The 16,979-nt window shown below is 45.9% G+C and overlaps 1 protein-coding gene across 3 annotated transcripts; it reads right to left on the bottom strand.

Moving 5' to 3' along the window:
• Positions 1-867: 867 nt before the first annotated feature.
• Positions 868-10,391, bottom strand: LOC121067086 (histone H3.3A). Of its 3 annotated transcripts, none has more exons than XM_040551140.1 (4): positions 10,375-10,391; positions 5,797-5,951; positions 4,225-4,378; positions 868-1,505 (listed from the first exon to the last, which is right to left on the bottom strand). In XM_040551140.1, exons 2-4 carry the CDS (start codon positions 5,922-5,924, stop codon positions 1,377-1,379), a joined length of 411 nt encoding a protein of 136 aa, XP_040407074.1. In that variant the 5' UTR covers positions 5,925-5,951; positions 10,375-10,391; the 3' UTR covers positions 868-1,376. The 3 variants fall into 3 exon arrangements, with proteins under 3 accessions (XP_040407074.1, XP_040407075.1, XP_040407072.1); XM_040551141.1 differs by lacking the exon at positions 10,375-10,391 and adding an exon at positions 8,995-9,012; XM_040551138.1 differs by lacking the exon at positions 10,375-10,391 and adding an exon at positions 7,185-7,362.
• Between the last annotated feature and the right edge of the window lie 6,588 nt (positions 10,392-16,979).

Genomic DNA, 16,979 nt, shown 5'->3' with positions numbered 1-16,979 from the left:
TCTGTAACTCGTTTCATCATCTGCAAGAGCTATCAAGAAATACACCACATAACTCATTTTCAGATCGTCCCATCAGAATCTTTAACCCAGTTTCAGGTGAAAAATTTAAACCACGTTTTGACAGACAATCTCAGCAGTAAATTTCTTCGCAGGAGCTTTCATCAGTGATGGAAGGAGGTACATAAAAAATAGTAGGTTTTAAATGTATGTTCATGTCTAAGTACTGCTTCTATAAAGTACTTCAACAAAAACATTACGAAAGTGTCTTTTTGATTGGAGGGTACAAACCACAACTAGTCATGTGGACTAAGCTCTCCAACATCCTAGAGGGTGTTACTGAAAAAGAAAGGAGGTAGTCAACCAAGAAAGTGAATACCTACAAATCAAGAAACCAGATAATGGAGTGCAGAAAGGTTTAATAATAATAAAAAAAAAAGAAAAAAAAAACACCACTTATACTGACTGCACTGCCTAGTGAAGCACAAAAAGATAAATGGTTCCAAATTCAGCATTAATTCAAATAAGAGAAGAATCTAAACAGCAACAAAGCTACAGTGCTAAGAAAAAGCAGTTAAGTTAGAAAGCTCAGCTGAGCTCCAGGCTCTACACAGCAATATACACATACCAAACTTGCTTTCATGTGGAGTAGACAGATTTTAACCTCTTAAAAAAAACCCTTACATATACAGTACTTCAGCCAAGGTAATATCAGCTGTGTTTGTTTCCTCAATCTACCTTAGGTATTCAGGCCACATATGGAAGAGAAAAAGGAAAGGGGTAAGAAAATTTATCCAGATACAGACTGATTACTTTTTAATCAAATATAACCCAAACGTAATATTTAAAAATCAAGACTAAAACCAGGCATCATTTAATGTATTTTAATAGCAAACTTACAGGAACAGCACAGAAGACAGACAACATTAAAAACATGTATTTGCATGTAGGACAACTCAGTTAGAAAAGTATAGTGAATGGATGGAATCTACTGTATGATAAAAATGCTACAAACACCATTTAGTTGCCATTGATAAGAAATTTACTTGTTTAAAAAAAATCCAAATGCTGGCATTGTCCAGAAAAAATTTGACAGGTTTATTTATAATTTTTATAAAGCTGAATTGTTGAAACTTGTTCACTGAGACTTTTTTTTTTGCCTGCATTGATGTTTTATGCCCCCTCATTTATATTAAAAATCCACACACAAATGAAAATGGAAAAAAACTTGCCAATACCAATTCTGTCCCCTATTTTTCCATTTGCAACCATATACTTAGGTACCTTTTAACCCCATGGAAAAAATATCTAACGTTCATTACTACCAATAACAGGAAGAATATTTTGCTTCAAGAATGACAAACCCATCGTGGTGAAGTTTACGCACGCTCTCCACGTATGCGGCGTGCTAGCTGGATATCTTTTGGCATGATTGTGACACGTTTGGCATGGATAGCACACAGGTTGGTATCTTCAAACAGGCCAACCAAGTAGGCTTCACTTGCCTCCTAGTATAGAACAAAAGAGTTAAGAATACTTTCACTCTCTGAGTATAAGGCAGAAAAAAGAATTCCAAGTACAACATAAGATGGCATTAAGTTTAGGCTTCTACCTTTATTAATACACACCAAAAGTTTTAGATTGTTAAAACATAAAAGACTCCATTTTCTTACAAACCACCAAATAATATTCTATGTCAAAGCTACTACCACTTAGTGAGGACATTCTCTGGAATACAACTGAATAAATATTGTGACAGCGCTCTCACAGATAAGGGATCATCTTATCAAAAGGTGAGTTTGTTTAAGAACTTCTCTTTTTAAAGGCAGTGTTACACCATTTAAGTTACTTCTCTGTTCTTCCAAAGTAAGAGCTACTGAGCGTCAAGTAAAATTGGCTGTTGCTAAGGAAAAGAGCAGATATTCCTTCACAACACACAGTAAAGGCACACAGCTCCTTGCTGTAGGATGCTGCAGCTACTGAAGAGGTTGCTTAATTCAAAAATCACAAACTAGAAAAAGAAATGTACTGAGAATTATTTGATACAAGGGTACGACACCTCTGACTGACAAACTTCTCGAATCACCAAAAGCACAACAGCAGTCTGAGAATTACTATTAGACACTTTTCACGATCCTATACTCTGTTCCCTCCCTAAGCATCACCAGTCTATTTGGGGCACAGATGTCACAGCCCCCAGCTACACAGCAGGCTCTCACGTCTGTGAGAATCACACGGCCAGCACCTTGGAAGGGCAAAGGACAAGCCCTGTCCTAGGAAAACTACAACCCTGATCACTGTGCTGTCCCCGTTACTAAACCACTGCAGACCGGATCTGGGGTTAGACAGATGCCCAGTTGGACCTAATTATTCTTCTAACTCACATTAATTTGGCTGGTATTAAGCCTAGCACATAACAGTTTACCCATTTGGGGGTTGATTCAGAATTCTAGCACCTAGCAGCCTCCTAAGAAGCATGACACTATCAGACGCAGAACAGGACACAGCATGCACTTGGGATAAAAAGACAGAAGCAATGGGGCTCACTTCCAGAAGGAAGGCCGAGGTCCACCCTTCTACAATACATGCAAAAGATCAGCTTGTGTGAGCCTCCAAATCAGCTTCCTAGGTTACATAGAACATTTAATTCGAAGAAAAAAATATTTACTACAGCAGATGCTGACTGTAGTATTAAGTCATTTCATATGCCATAAGTTATCCTAACACAGCTTTGCTAATTCTCTACATGAAAAGTTAAGACACTTCACTAAGTAAGCAGTACTAGCATGAACAACATGGTACTAGAAGAGTTAAGTTTGCCTTTTTTTTTCTTAAAAACATGCAAGTACAAATATTATACAAACAACTTCTCTAACAACTGCTTAACACAAAACCAGGAACATTCAAGCTAGCATTCTGAATTTGAATCTAATACTGACTAAATTTTAACGCGGAATTCCTGATTTAAAAGACCAAAACACAGATAAACCTCATGATTTAAGAACTAACATATTCACTCACAGCAATGAAGTCAGAACACCAACTAAAAGCAAAAGCAGCAACCATACAAATGCAGTCACCTTTTGAAGCTAAGTGCGTGCTCAAGTTTACAGGACATCATGGCACACATTTTGGCCAAAGTGGAAGCCATGAATCAGAAAAAGACAGCTGTGTTTTGATATATTCTATAATTACAGATACGTTTTGGAACAATCTTTTAAATCAGGAATATATTTCTCTCATGAGAAAGAAATGCAGCATTTAATTCCATGATGTTCCATGAATTCCCTCCATAGCCTTGCAGGGGACCTAACTTAGATGCAAAATCTCTGCCACAGGATTAAACTTTTGGGCACCATATTTAGGAAGTACAGCTACACAGCTGCAGTCCATCAGTTTTCAGAACAAAGGAAGCAAAAGCATACAACTACTTTAACAAGGATATCAAGTTCTAAGTAGGTTACACTAGATTTTAAGTTATACTGCCAAGATTTTTGGTCAGAAGGAGCAATCAATACTTCACTGTCAATGTATTTTAAGTCAGTTATTTAACTAACATATAAGAAAATGTGTTTATTATCAAGTACTTTACACAAAACCACTTATTTCCTCAACCACGTTTAGGTGTGGCTCATCAAGCTGGTTTTCTTTATTTTTCAAATGAAGACCTCCATTTGGACAGACTAGAAAGTTCTACACAGTGACACTTTCCTCTCTTCCAAATGTAAGAACTCTGACAATGCTCGAGGACAGAAGAAACAGATTTATCTTAAGTGTCTTATTAAATTAACTCTTCTGTCACCTGGAGAAGAGCTGGGGTAGCTGGTTACAAAAACACATTTGTTGCTGCTGACCTGCCACTGCATTAGTTTAGCTATGGTAACTGCAGGGCGTCACCGCATCAACTGTGAGCAATGGATGCCAGTGAGGGTGCATCTCCCATGCCAAAGCCCCTCTGACAGCAGCTCTGCTCATCAATCCAGAGCAGCTAGAGCTAACCACAGAAACATTCTGGCCAACAGGGTAGGGGGCAGAGCCCTCCCCTACCTTAAACCTCTGCCTTTTAGGGTGCAAGAGCCACTTTATTACAACATTTACAATAGCAGTAGTTGTGTCCTTACAATAATGGCTTCTTTTGGAAAGCAGATAGATGCATGCTTTAGCAACTTCCTTGAGAACCCATACCAACTGCCACCCAGGCGAGGTGCTTCTCCCAGTAGCACTTACCTGCAAAGCACCGATAGCAGCGCTCTGGAAGCGCAGATCTGTTTTGAAGTCCTGAGCAATTTCACGCACCAGACGCTGGAAGGGAAGTTTGCGGATCAAAAGTTCAGTAGACTTCTGATAGCGTCTGATTTCACGGAGAGCCACAGTACCTGGCCTTTTAAAATTAAATAATAATAATAATAAAAAAAAGAATTAGTATTCAAAACATAGTTCTACATCACCTTAACATACGGGTTCACAATCTAACCTAAACTAAGTACATACACGTACTGTGTAGAAGCATCCCAGCACCTACGATAGGAAACCAGTTTCTCTTTCAAAGGGCCCCTATTTCTCACCACTGATCTGTATGATCTGTAGCCCCAGTAGGGATCCCTGCAGGACAAGACGAGGCTGTCAAGGGTCCTGACAGCAACGAAAAGGCTGTGTAACATATGTCAGCTACCTTACACTGATATGTGTTAGTGGTCTCAGTGCAGACTGCTGTGAGTTACCTTGTTCAGCAATACAAGGAGGTACCCTCCTAGCAATTAGCCTGACAAGCGATACAATTCTAAGGGTCATCTGGCTCTTCCTCCCTGCTGACATAAACCACTGACAATGTTCTCAGAAGTAACAGAATTTATATTCTGTATAGCATTATCAGTAAAAGTATCCCATCTATTTCCTGGTGTTAGAACTACAAATTCTGATGGACAATATACTTACACACAGAGTTTACCCAAAAAGTTAGCAATGCAATTATTTCTGCAGAAGTTTGGTACTTTCTAACTCTAGCCTTATAACCTGCCTCCTAGCCTGTCAATTCAGCCTCACACCTCCCACAATAAACTTTCGGTTACGCTAACTATTCGCAATCCGCTCCTCCTCCAACTAACTTGGCGCTTTTCCCCAGGTAACACGCACATCTATCCCGGGACCGTCCCCAAGCTGCAGCACAACTCTCACTGCTCCGGACTGAGGAAGGGCTTGCCCGGGCGGAGAGCTTCGCTATCGGAGCGCCGCTGAAAAGATCCGCCTCTCCTCCTGAACAAACTATTCCCTTTCTTGCTGTGAGCGGCTATTTCGGGGACGAGCCGCGGTGCACCCGCGGGCGTTTCGCGCCCCCCCGTGGCCGGCCGTGCCTGCTGCACCGCCACCGCGGGCGGAGCGGCACCGAGGGGGGACAGCAGCAGAGCCGCTCCGCGACGATAAACTTGGCGGCGGCACCATCCTGCTGCGGGACTGCGGTCCGCACGCGCCAAAAATAAACGCCACGCACCCACCACCTCCACGGCGGCAGCGGCGTGCGCGCGCGTGCGGTGCGTTACCGGTTAAATGGTTAAAGGCGGAAGGCGCCGAAAAGGCACGATAATTATTAAATTGTAATTAACGGGGGGGCTGCGGGGGTGCGGTGCTGTCGGGAGGCCGGCGAGCCGGGCAGGCAGGGAGGGAGCACGGCGGCGGCCCCCCCGCCCCGCCCGCCCGCCCGCCGCCCCCCCGCAGCGCGGCCCGTTGCGGGAGGGGGGGGTTGGGGGGGGTGGGTGCGGGAGCGGTGCGGGCGCGGCGCCGCCGGTGCGGGGCGCTGCGTACCTGTAGCGGTGCGGCTTCTTCACCCCGCCGGTAGAGGGCGCGCTCTTGCGCGCCGCCTTGGTGGCCAGCTGCTTGCGGGGCGCCTTGCCGCCGGTGGACTTGCGGGCGGTCTGCTTGGTGCGGGCCATGCTCCTGCCGACGTCGCTGACTTACACCTGCGGCGACAAGCCCCCGCCCCGCGTAACGACCGCTGTCCCCCGGGGAGAGGAGGGGGGGGAACGTTAAACCGGCCCCCCCGCGCCCCCCCCGCCCGCTGCGCCCACCGGCTGAGCAGAGGGGCTGCGGCCCCACCAGCCCGGGGAGCCGGGCGCCGAGAGGCGGCTGCGGGTCCCCTGCCGGCCGGCAGCCACCGGCAAAGTGCCGCGAACGCCGCCCGGGGAAGGCCGGGGGGGGCTCGCAGGCGGTGGGCGGCCTCCACCCGGCCAAATCCCCCCCCGGGGCGGCGGAGGAGGGGGCAGACCGAGGGGCAGCCCCGGGCGGCCGGACCCAACGGGTGCCCCCCCCCCCCCCACTCCGCCGGCCGGCAGCGCTCGGCGGGCGATCAGGCGCGGACCGGCGGTTGCCGTGCGGGAAGGGAAGGGAAGGGGCCGGGTGGAAGTGCAGGAGAGCGGCAAACTTTTCGGGGGGCTGCCTTGGGAGCCGCCTCGCCTCCGCTCCGCGGAAGCGCTTCCCCCGAAGCCGCCTCGCTCCCAAGCGCCTCTCAGAGGCAAACTCGGCTCCCGGCCCCAGAACAAGATGGAAACAATCGCGAAGCGCAGCCCCAGTCCTCTCCGGCGAAGGAGGCAAAAAATAAAACGCGAAAAAAATAACGCGAAAAAATTGCGAGGAGCTGCAAAGCACGCGGGTGCCCGTGAGGGGGGGGGGCCAGCGGAAAAGTTTACGCTCGAAAACCGAAAAATTGCGTGGGGTTTGGGCCGTTCCTTCGGCCCGTTTCTTTCCCTTTTTATTGTTTTTTTTTTATGCACTAGGAAAAAAAATATGGTCGGTGACCAGAGAAAAGAGACAAGATGGTGAAGCTGAGCAACAACTGTGGGGAGCAGGGGAAGGCAGGCAGGCAGCGGAGTTACCCGGGGCTGCCCAGAGCCCCCGCTCCGCGGCCCCGACCGGGGGGATGCCGGCCCCAGGGGGCAGCCGAGGGGCCGGGGAGGCCGCCGGGGGGGTCCGGAGCGGGACCGAGAGGGCCAGCGGGGGGCAAAGGGCCCGAGAAGCGGGGGCGGGGGGTGCCGGCGGAGGGAGCCGCTCCGGCCGAGCGGGGGAGGCGACGGGGGACGGGGGCTGCCGCCGCCTGCCGAGCCCCCAAAAGTTTGGGAGGTGGGACGGGGGGCGACGGGCGGGGGGGGGGGGGGACGAGGGGCGCGGGGGGGCGGCGGGCGCGGCGCGAGACTTACCCCGTCCGCTGGGCGAGCGCGGCTGCCGTGCGGGAGGGAGGGAGGGAGGAGGGTGGGAGGGCGGTGGGCGGGGAGGGGGCGGGCGCGAGGAGGAGCCGGAGCTGCGGCGGCTGCTGCTGGCGGCGGCGGCGGCCGGGAGCACAATTGGAAGATGGCCGCCTAGCGAGGGGCGGGCCCCGCCACGCCCCGCCCCCGGCCCGCCCGCCCGCCAATGGCGCACAATGGAGGGAAGGCGCCGCCCCGCCCCCGGCGCCGCCCCCTCCCTCCCCCGCTCCCTCCCCGGGCGCCGTGTGTACAAACACAAAAGGCACGCCGCCAGCCGCGCCGCGCGGGGGTACCCGCACGCACCGCACGGCGCGGGGCGCGCGAGAGGCCGCGGCGGGTAACGGCCGCCCAACCGCCCGGAGCTAACGAGGCGAACGTGGGGCTCGGGAAGGCAGAGGCAGCTCGTTCCCGCGTCGGATCTCCCAAACTATTTCCGTTTCGATTGGACACACGGTGTGAATTTTAGCAGGCGCTTCCAGCAGACCCCGCTCAGTTAGGGCCGCTGCCGTGCCGTGTAACGAGAAAAATCCACTCCATTTTCTGCTGACATCAATAACGAAATGCCCCGTGTGAAAGTAACCTCTACTTTGACTGAACAGCCGCTTGCTATTTTAACTACATTTCAACTACAGCCTCAAATTCTGTACTCATGACAACCTCTCTCGTCTGTCACTTGGGTATAGGAAGTCATATTTGGTTTGCAAAGTCTTTATTACAAACGATGACACAATGCGGTTCTGTGCAGACATCCAACCTACCTCCAGTAGCAGAAACAGCCGAGCCATGCGAGCGGAGCGATTTGCTTGGGGCTCACCAACCCTGCCGAGGAGCAGAGCGTTGTCAGCAGCACAGCGCCCTGCTACAGCAGGCACGCTGCTCTGGCCCTCACATAAACACGGTGAGCCGCACTACACAGGCTGCTGCGGACATACCATACCCTCTGACCCTGCTGAGTTTATCAAAGGCGACTGCTTGGGTGAAGCTACCAAGGATTTTAGTCAAGAAGCAGAATTAGTGGATTAATTTACCTGTTGGCGCTATTTTGTGAGAGAACAGAATCCTAATGAGTAGCCAGAGAGAGAACTGAGAGCTGCACAGTGGAACATTCTGCAAACTTTAAGAGCCAGGCACCAAGATGGGCATCCACCCAACACAACACACACGTAGGATAACGAGCAGCTGGAAGAGTCACAAGCCAGCAGCGCCAGTTCCCAGCTGCAAGAAACCTCCCGGAGATTAACAATCCGGAGATCGCTTCCATCAGAACTACGGCCCCGAGAACGCCAGTAGGGGAGACGGAAGCAGCCCTGCCACTCCGCGTTGCCCTGCGGGCCCTCTTCCCGCAGCCGGCTGTGGCTGGGCACGCCGGCCGGGCAGGGCGCTCACCCGGCCGCACGGAGCACGCAGCCAGCCCCCCCCCCCCCAGCGCCCTGCCGCTGGCGCAGCGCCCGGCGCCGCGATTGGCGGGAGCGCGCAGGAATCCCGTGACGCGCGGGGCGGGGCGCGGCCCCGCGGGTGCTCCGCCCGGCCTCGGCAGCGGGGGCAGCGGGGCTCGCCCCAACCTGCGGCTGCCCCCGGGGGCACGGTGCCCACCGACCCCAAGCGTTTACAAACGGCGCGGTGCGCTGAGGCGTCCTGTGTTAATTACACGCACCGCACCAACTTTTGAGCGACCAGCGTTTGGTCCTCCTTTCTCAAGGCCTTTATCTCGCAGGCCGCAGGGATACCCTTCAGCCTCGTTAAGACACCCCCCAAGAAAGCTAACCTGATAAGATCCCGCGGGTTTGGCTGACGATAGCGTGCCAGGCACAGCGACGGTTCTTCATCCACAGCCAGAGTAACCGCTGCTGGCATGTCCCGATGGGTAGAGGAAATGAGATTAGGGTGGAGAGCAGCTGGAGCCAAAGAAAACTGAAGTGACGCTGGACAGAAAAGAGGAACATTGAAATGAGAAGCTGTCTGATGTTTTTAACACCTTTCACAGGAAGCGCATAGCCCTTATCTAGCTCAGAGCGGCAGGCTTTCACAGCCCCTACACATTTTGGCTTTATATCCAAGTAGCATACGTTTTCCAAAATTCTATCTTTCACCTTGTTGGGAGACTCTTATCTTGCTGAGGACAGTCTGGACAGAGAAAGGAATGCATTTTTCATACCAGGTTGGATTAGTTGCAACTCATTGTATCAAGCAGAAAATACTGCTTCAAAATTGTTACTGACAATAAATAGATAAATACTTGCTTTGGAGCAAAAGCCTCAAGCTTGAGTCCTTCAGACAGCTCCTAGTCAGCTCCAAATACCAGAATAAGGCATTGGGCCTGGTTAGCACAAGAGCTAACAAATCATCATCCCCAGTAACATCACAGACTGCAGCAGCTGCTCTCCTTTGCAACAGCACAGACTACAAACCCCAGAACAAAACAAAGCAGAGAAGATGAAGTGTGCCTTTTTTAAGGCACTTGGACAAAGGAGAACATGCAAGTCCAGAGTATAATTGTTCTTAAGCAACACTGCAGGCATCTTTCAGGAACACCTGAAAAAGATTTTCCCTCTATAAGAGACATTCACAGTTTGTTATATCACCAAACTCATTCCAAACAGTCTCTGATCAAAGATTTTTCTTTCCTATCCCCACAAAAAGCACAAAGTAAAAATCCAAACCACTTGTCCCCACTAATCCCCACTCAACAAATAAAGAAAGGTCTCCTCCTGTTACCCAGGGGAAGTTAGGGTTGCTATTAATTTTTATGTGAAAAGTTACTCAGACACTCCAGTGAGGGAAGGAGTATAAAATACTAGCTTTACTTACATACAACACACACTTGCCTGCCTCAGACTTCCACACCTCTCCTCCAGGATCCAGTTCTCCCTTCCCATTCTCCTTCAGGATCCATCTCTCTCCTTCAAACCTCTAACCACATCTGCACTCACGTTCTGCATACTCGCTCTCTGTCTCAGCTCCCAGACTGCTGGACATTTCATGATTTCACATTCCTTAAACAACCTCCTCGATTCCATGTATTTGTTCAGGCAGTTTAATTTTCCTTTCTTTCTCCTCGTCCCTATCTCTGTCTTTCATGCCCTCATTTTTCATGCCAGACCATTCCCACCTCCCCCTAGTTTTTCAGCCAGTCCCAGTCCCTTACCTGATGTCTTTCCTTCTGCAGCTCCCAGCCTTGATAGCCTTTCCTAGGCGATTCCAATCTCTTGTCCAGTATTCCTTCGTCCCCACTCCAGCCCTGGCTAGCCTGCTGGCTAGTTTCTAGCTGTGGTTGCAGCAGCAGCTACACAGTTAAAACTTCTCCTGGAAATTAAAGTAAAATCTGAGTACAATATGCTAGGAAGTTTTTAAACTATCTTCCTCTTAAGGTGTATTTTCGCAGGATGAAAACATTTGTAACCCTAGCTTTGTGTTAACAGTACGCATTGGTGGTGTTGTCCTAAATATTCATTACAGTACATTTTGGTGTTTGTTGTCCTAAATATTCATCTACACAATTTCTAGTGTTTTTACTAGGAATTTACTAAGGGCAGCAAGCACTGGCACTTCCATTGGAAAGTACGAGTCATTTAAAACCTCAAAATGATTTACAATAATTCTGTGTAAATAATTTTTGTTTGTTAATTGTTTTGAAATTATCTATGTCATGAGCTTCTAAACCACAGAAAGTATACATAACATTGTAATAGCGTCCATTGTAATACACAGCTCTTTGGCATGCTGGATTGGCTATTATATCATACAATGCACAACCATTTGTATTATTTATACTCTGTCAATGAAGAGGAAAAAAATACACAGGCCAAAACTAGTAACTGGATCTATAGAAATGCGCACTTACCAGAAATACAGGCAAAAAGTTGTATAATAGTAGTACACATCACTTTTTTCATCTGTTTTCATTGGGTCTTTCAATCATGTATTTTGCCTTTTCCTGTTCTCTAAAATACTTCACATATATTGACATTATGGCCCTGCTATTTAAAGAAAGGTCTTAAACATATATACTTCTAAGCCCCTACTTAAGCTCCATTGACTTCAGTGGTAGATAGATACTCTTAAATTTAGACACATGCTAATGTACCTCCCCGAAGACTGATCCCTGAGGAAAGTCCCACTGTATAAATAACGAATGAGTGAGTACCTGTGCCACAGGTACAGGAGTCTTGGAATTCCTGGGTTCTTTAGTTTAAAGGAAACTTTTAAACTTAAAATAAACTTTAGCTTAAAAGAAAATTAAGAACAAAATAAAATGCACTTTAAAATAATCTATATAATATGCTATTTTATTTTTAAAATACTTTAAAATGGAAAAAAAATCAGTCCTGTCAAAGGCACTTCTTTTCACACTTACGCACAGGAGATTCAGAACAATCTATTTTGGAGAAAAACTGTATTTTTCTAGTGTCTCATAACCTAAGAACTGTAAATCTGTTTTTATTATCATTATTATTTTTATTCCAGCCTTTTTTCCCCTCTAATTTACACCATTTCACTGAGACTGAGAATGAAAAGTTTCTTCCAAAAGGAATTTCAAGGACACAGTTCTAAGGAGTGAAAATAAGCCTACTATAGCACAGACAATAAAGTTTGGGACTCATGGATTTTGCTTCTCTTTTTGGATTATCGCAGATTTTTAGGAGGCTTGATGAGTTTGATTCAACCTCCACCTTTGTGGTTCCTCTCCAGCAAAGACTTATCCCATGCTTAATTTCTCTGAATACATGCTCGCTTTTCTATATGGACTCCTGTCTGTTAATTCCCTGTGTATCATCAAGGATTCTCTTATTATAATCTCATTTATATCGCCTATTATAACATGCCTGCACTGCTGGAACTCATCTCTCATCAGTAATGAGGTACTACGGAATATGAAAGAGTAAATAACATTACATTAGAAAGTACTAATCCTTTCTTTTCCGTGGTCTACTGAGTTTCCTCTGGAGGAAAGTGTGGTACGCAGAAAACCTGTAAAAGCACCCTATAATGACGTCCCAAAGTTACATTCCAATTCCTATCTTGGTTTCTTATTTATTTCTTACAGCTTTTAAAATATGCTTAATACTTTAATATCCATAAAAATTCAAGTCCATTACCTTTTAAAGACTGGAAGTTAAAAATATATTTAATTGTTCTTCTCTACGCATCAGGCAGAGTTCCAGGTACCTAAAGGTTCATTGCAGCTGTAACCACTGCCTCCATTTTTACTTATCAGCTTTGCAAGGGCTTGTATATGACAGTTCATTATCTTAAGGTGGAAACAGGACTTTGTTACACACACACACATAAAAACAGTATTCCTATTACATTAACAATATAAAAACTCGATGCAGAAACCAAGGTAGCTTTTTTAACAGCTATATTCTATTTTATATAATGTTGTCACTATATTTAACTCGCAAGCTTAATATCAGATAATTATATTCTCTTTTGTTACAATATATGGTATGAAAAAGGACTACAATAAAGGTAGCACACGTTTACACAGTCAGGGACCTCCCCTTGTCAAGAGAGCTTCCCCTTCTTAATGGTTTTGCTGAGCTTATACCTTTCTTTTTGCTTTTCTCAGCATACCATTATGCTATTTTTCTTACCCTTAACCAGATACTATCCGTTCAGAGTGCACTGAAGGGTTAACTGAAACAGAAACAGAGTCCTAGCACCAGATAGGGAATAGCATTCAACAGATAATTGGGAGGTTGTTGTACTCAAAGGCTGGAAATTATGTGATAGGGCAGAGTATCTGTGATTTTTAGATAAAACGTGATCAAATGTCATAATGCATTTCAGAAATATGTTGCGAACTATTATTACAAAATTATGTCCAAGGCCTTGAATGAAAGGGCTGGTGGACAAATAAAAAGAAAAGAGAGCTTACCCTCTGTAATGGAAATAGAAGATTTTGAAATTTATTGTACCTGGCTGAGTTAGTGCACGTTGATAGACACATTTCAAGTGGGCTTTTGCAAGATTTTCTGCAGTACAGGGAAGAGCAATTGTTCCGGGGAACATTTCTTTCTAAAGTTACAGTACCACAAAATTATTAAACTCATTTTAGCTCTCCTGGTTCTTCGCACATAACTAAATTATCATAACAAACTTTTCCGTCTTTTAGAAGCATTGTATTGTACTGTGGAAGGAACTGGATTTCTGGTGGGCTTCATCCTAATGGAGACTACCGTAAGATCTTTTATTTCCTAGTTTGTGTTGATAAATTCATTAAAGCTGCTAAGGAGAAAGAACCAGCACAAACTCTGATTGGTTCCCAAATAAGATGCCTACTACTCTAATGATTTATTTTGAGCTCCTGTTGTAGTACAGTTTCAGCAAGCTGATTTGCTCTAAGACTCATACACACTGGCAAATAAACCCCTGCAGGCTTGCATTAGGGAGCAGGGGGAAAAAAAAAGGCTCACTGTTTTCCACCACCCATTAGGCTCACATTGGCCTCATTTTGCAGCACTGTTCTTGTAAAGGATGTCTTTTTTTCCCTGCACTGATGCAGTATCTAGCCCATGCTGACACTGCCTTTAAAAGCTCTTTCTGTGAGCTACTATAGTTGACAGAACTAAAAGAGTTACATTATTTATTTCATTTCTTTGCTCAGTGGGGTAATCTCGTGAGATATGAATCTCTTCTTCATGAGGGCCCCGGGGACAGCAGTCCGAGCGAAACTCAGGCACGTTTTAGTACAATGCAAACAGCACAGAGTGCAGTACTCAGGCTCCAACAGCAAACAGCAGAACAAGACATCAGGTGTGATGCCCAATATCCTAATTTTATCCTAATTTAATATTCTGTGGATGGGTTACTTTCAAAATAGGCCTGTTTCTTCTATGCGAAAACATGAGCCAAAGATTGTCTTGAGATGGCATTGATGCTTCACAAGCCTAACCTGTGAGTTAGCTGAGGAAGGTTCTCAGAAACGAAATTATTATTCTGAGGGCTGACCCTAACACAGTTGTGAGGTGTTCTGCCATATCCCATCTTTCTTAACAAGGACTCCCAAATCTGAAAACCCACTTTAAGGAAAACTAGTCTCCCAAGTGACATCAGAAAAGGGGAAGAAAAGATGGAGTGGCAGACAGCATATTTTAAGATGACAGGAAAGAACATTAATTATGTTCTTTTCAGTCTGAGATGACAACAGTTTGCTTTTTTTAAAAGAAATTAAAGCTTCCTTTTTTCCCAACATTCCTTGTAAGTCACATTTTGTAGACTACACTGTACTGTGCCACATTTTGAAATTATTTTGGTTACGTCTCCTCCTTCTCTTTGCAAATTTGCATCTCATGAGGCATCCCAATGTGAAAACTACAGTTGCTGTTATTAGTGCTTAATATTAGTGCTGTCCAGTGAAGTTTCCTAATGCCTAGGAACTTATCCAACACAATTCGCATCCAACCCCTCTACAGAATAACTAACATGTCCTTACTACGCATCGTTGAGTACCTACAATCCCAGCTGAGAATAAAAGGATTTGCAGGTATTAAGCACTTAATCTAGCCTAGTATGCCTTTAACTGCATTTCCAAACTGGGGCACCACAATTAAAAGCCATTTAAAAAAAATGCTTTAGATATGCCCACATACCTACCTTCATGCCCTGAAGAAGCACGTGTTAGAGCAAGAAATAGAAGCTCCTGGCTTGTGAGCACGCTGACCACCTTCACGGGGCCCAGTTCCTTTAAAGCAGTTCAGTGGTCCTTGGTGTATAAGAAGAATCTCTCAGGCAGCACCAATTCTTCCTACGTCACTTGTATATCTTAATCAGTTGCTGATAAGCCCTAAATCCCTGCAGACAGGTGATGATACCATCAAAATCTCATCTTTCAGTTTTGAATTTTAAAGAAAATGTCAGGCAGCTGTGCTTGCGGAGACGAGTTTGATTCCTTAACAGTTCAAAACCCACCAAAACAAACAAACAAGCAGCACAAGGCAAATGTGAATGAACACATTCAGCATGTGCTAACGCTGTGTGTTCGTGGAAAAGCTTATGTTCTGTGAGGACTGACTACAATTTTTGTATGCTAAGTCCTGGCACTACTACTTCAGGCATTTGAGTGATGTTAAAATACCAGCCTCAATCCAGGCCACTAACGTGGAGAACATCAGCTGGGTTTAACATGGACTGCTGAGTATGGATCTCAAGACAAAGGCAGAGAAGAAGCACCACCCGGAACCTCAGCAACAAAGAACTTTAGGAAAGGTTGCCAGCCTCTGGGCAAGAAGGTCTTCAAGCACAGCTCCCATGCTGGCACCGTGTCCTGCATCCAACACAGAGGACATACAAAGACTAAATCCCCACTGTGAAGGAATAATTTGTCCAATACTACATAAATTGACATTATACATGCCATAACATCTTGAAGTTACACCCTTTAGCCTAGCCCTGACCCACAATGGCCAGCTAGCATTCCTGGGAGCTGCTGTCATTTCCCACCTGCAAAAAACAGGCAGTACCCTTCTCCCTTGGTTCGCTGAAGAATAAGCTAGCTATCCAGCAGTACCACATTTTGGTATGTGGCTCAGAGGTCCAGGAAGATCAGCCACCCCACATCTGCAATATTTAAGATTCTTGGTTATGAGACCCACAATGTCACTTTGTAAAGAGCAGGTAGAGGGCTGCCTGCACAAACCCTGCAGTGAACACACTTCAGTGCCATGCTTATTTCTGCAGACCGGTCGAGACATGGCTCTAGTGGCAGGACAGCTTCTCCTGATAAACTGTTCCTGATACTTCCTGGTACAAAAGAACAACGAGGGTGGGGTGGGGAAGTATGACGATGACAACACCAAAAAAAAAAAAACAAAAACAAAAACAGAAACAAATAAACAAACCAGCAAATACCATCAACAAGGCTTTCTGACTGTAACTTTTACACACTAGCACGACTTCTTCATAGCACTTCTTTGATAATCAAGCCGTCTGACGTGCTCTGATACTGACAACACTCCTAGGCCAGAGCCCAAGCCAGGCAGGAACACAAAGGAACAAACGCACAGCTGTAACATTGTCATGTCGCTGATGTTCAAGTATAACCATGTGGGGACAGGATTTTTCCAGGCCTCACATAAATATGACTTAAAAATCCTCAAGGGGCATACTATGCTGTATTACAAATTCCTCATAAATGACATAATTACCTCTATTTTGGAAAGGATTAGACGAAATACTGGAGAAGAGTCCAGAATTCACCAATGACAGTTGTTGTATAAACAAAATGGCAAACCATTCAAATATTGAGCAAACAAGAAGCTTCTCATAGCTGTAGTGTTATAAAGTCAGTGTTCTCCAAACTTGAATTTATTGTATAAAAATAACAGAGAAAAATGAGCATTTTCCCCCCAAAATTGTACTACTGCATCCATTATTATTCATTTGCAAGTCCTCGTTAAGCTAGCAGAACGTTCTCTAAACAGGAAGATAAATATTACTGTTACAAGAACGTTGTCTGAATGTAGCTGGTCAGTAATGACCTAGGCAAAAGGAAGCCGTGTCAAACTCAGCATCCAAAGAACGAAGCCTCTCTACACTGCAGACTGGATCCGTAAGTTAAGGCATTTCTCCCTGAAGCCAGTGGAGCTTTAACAGTTTACGGTAGCTGAGGACCTGACTTGACATCGTATCAAGGAGCAAACAAATCAACAGTGTGATCTGCTTTAAACAGGATTTATGAACACCCACAGTGTGCCATGCCTAGTAACAAACTGCTAACCACTTGTTATCTCTGCTGAACATAACTTGAAA

The sequence above is a fragment of the Cygnus olor genome, chromosome 3, assembly GCF_009769625.2.
Source record: "Cygnus olor isolate bCygOlo1 chromosome 3, bCygOlo1.pri.v2, whole genome shotgun sequence".
In the NCBI taxonomy this organism is placed as follows: domain Eukaryota; kingdom Metazoa; phylum Chordata; class Aves; order Anseriformes; family Anatidae; genus Cygnus; species Cygnus olor.
The sequence above is the reverse complement of the archived record's forward strand: the minus strand, read 5'-3'. Positions and strand labels throughout refer to the sequence as shown.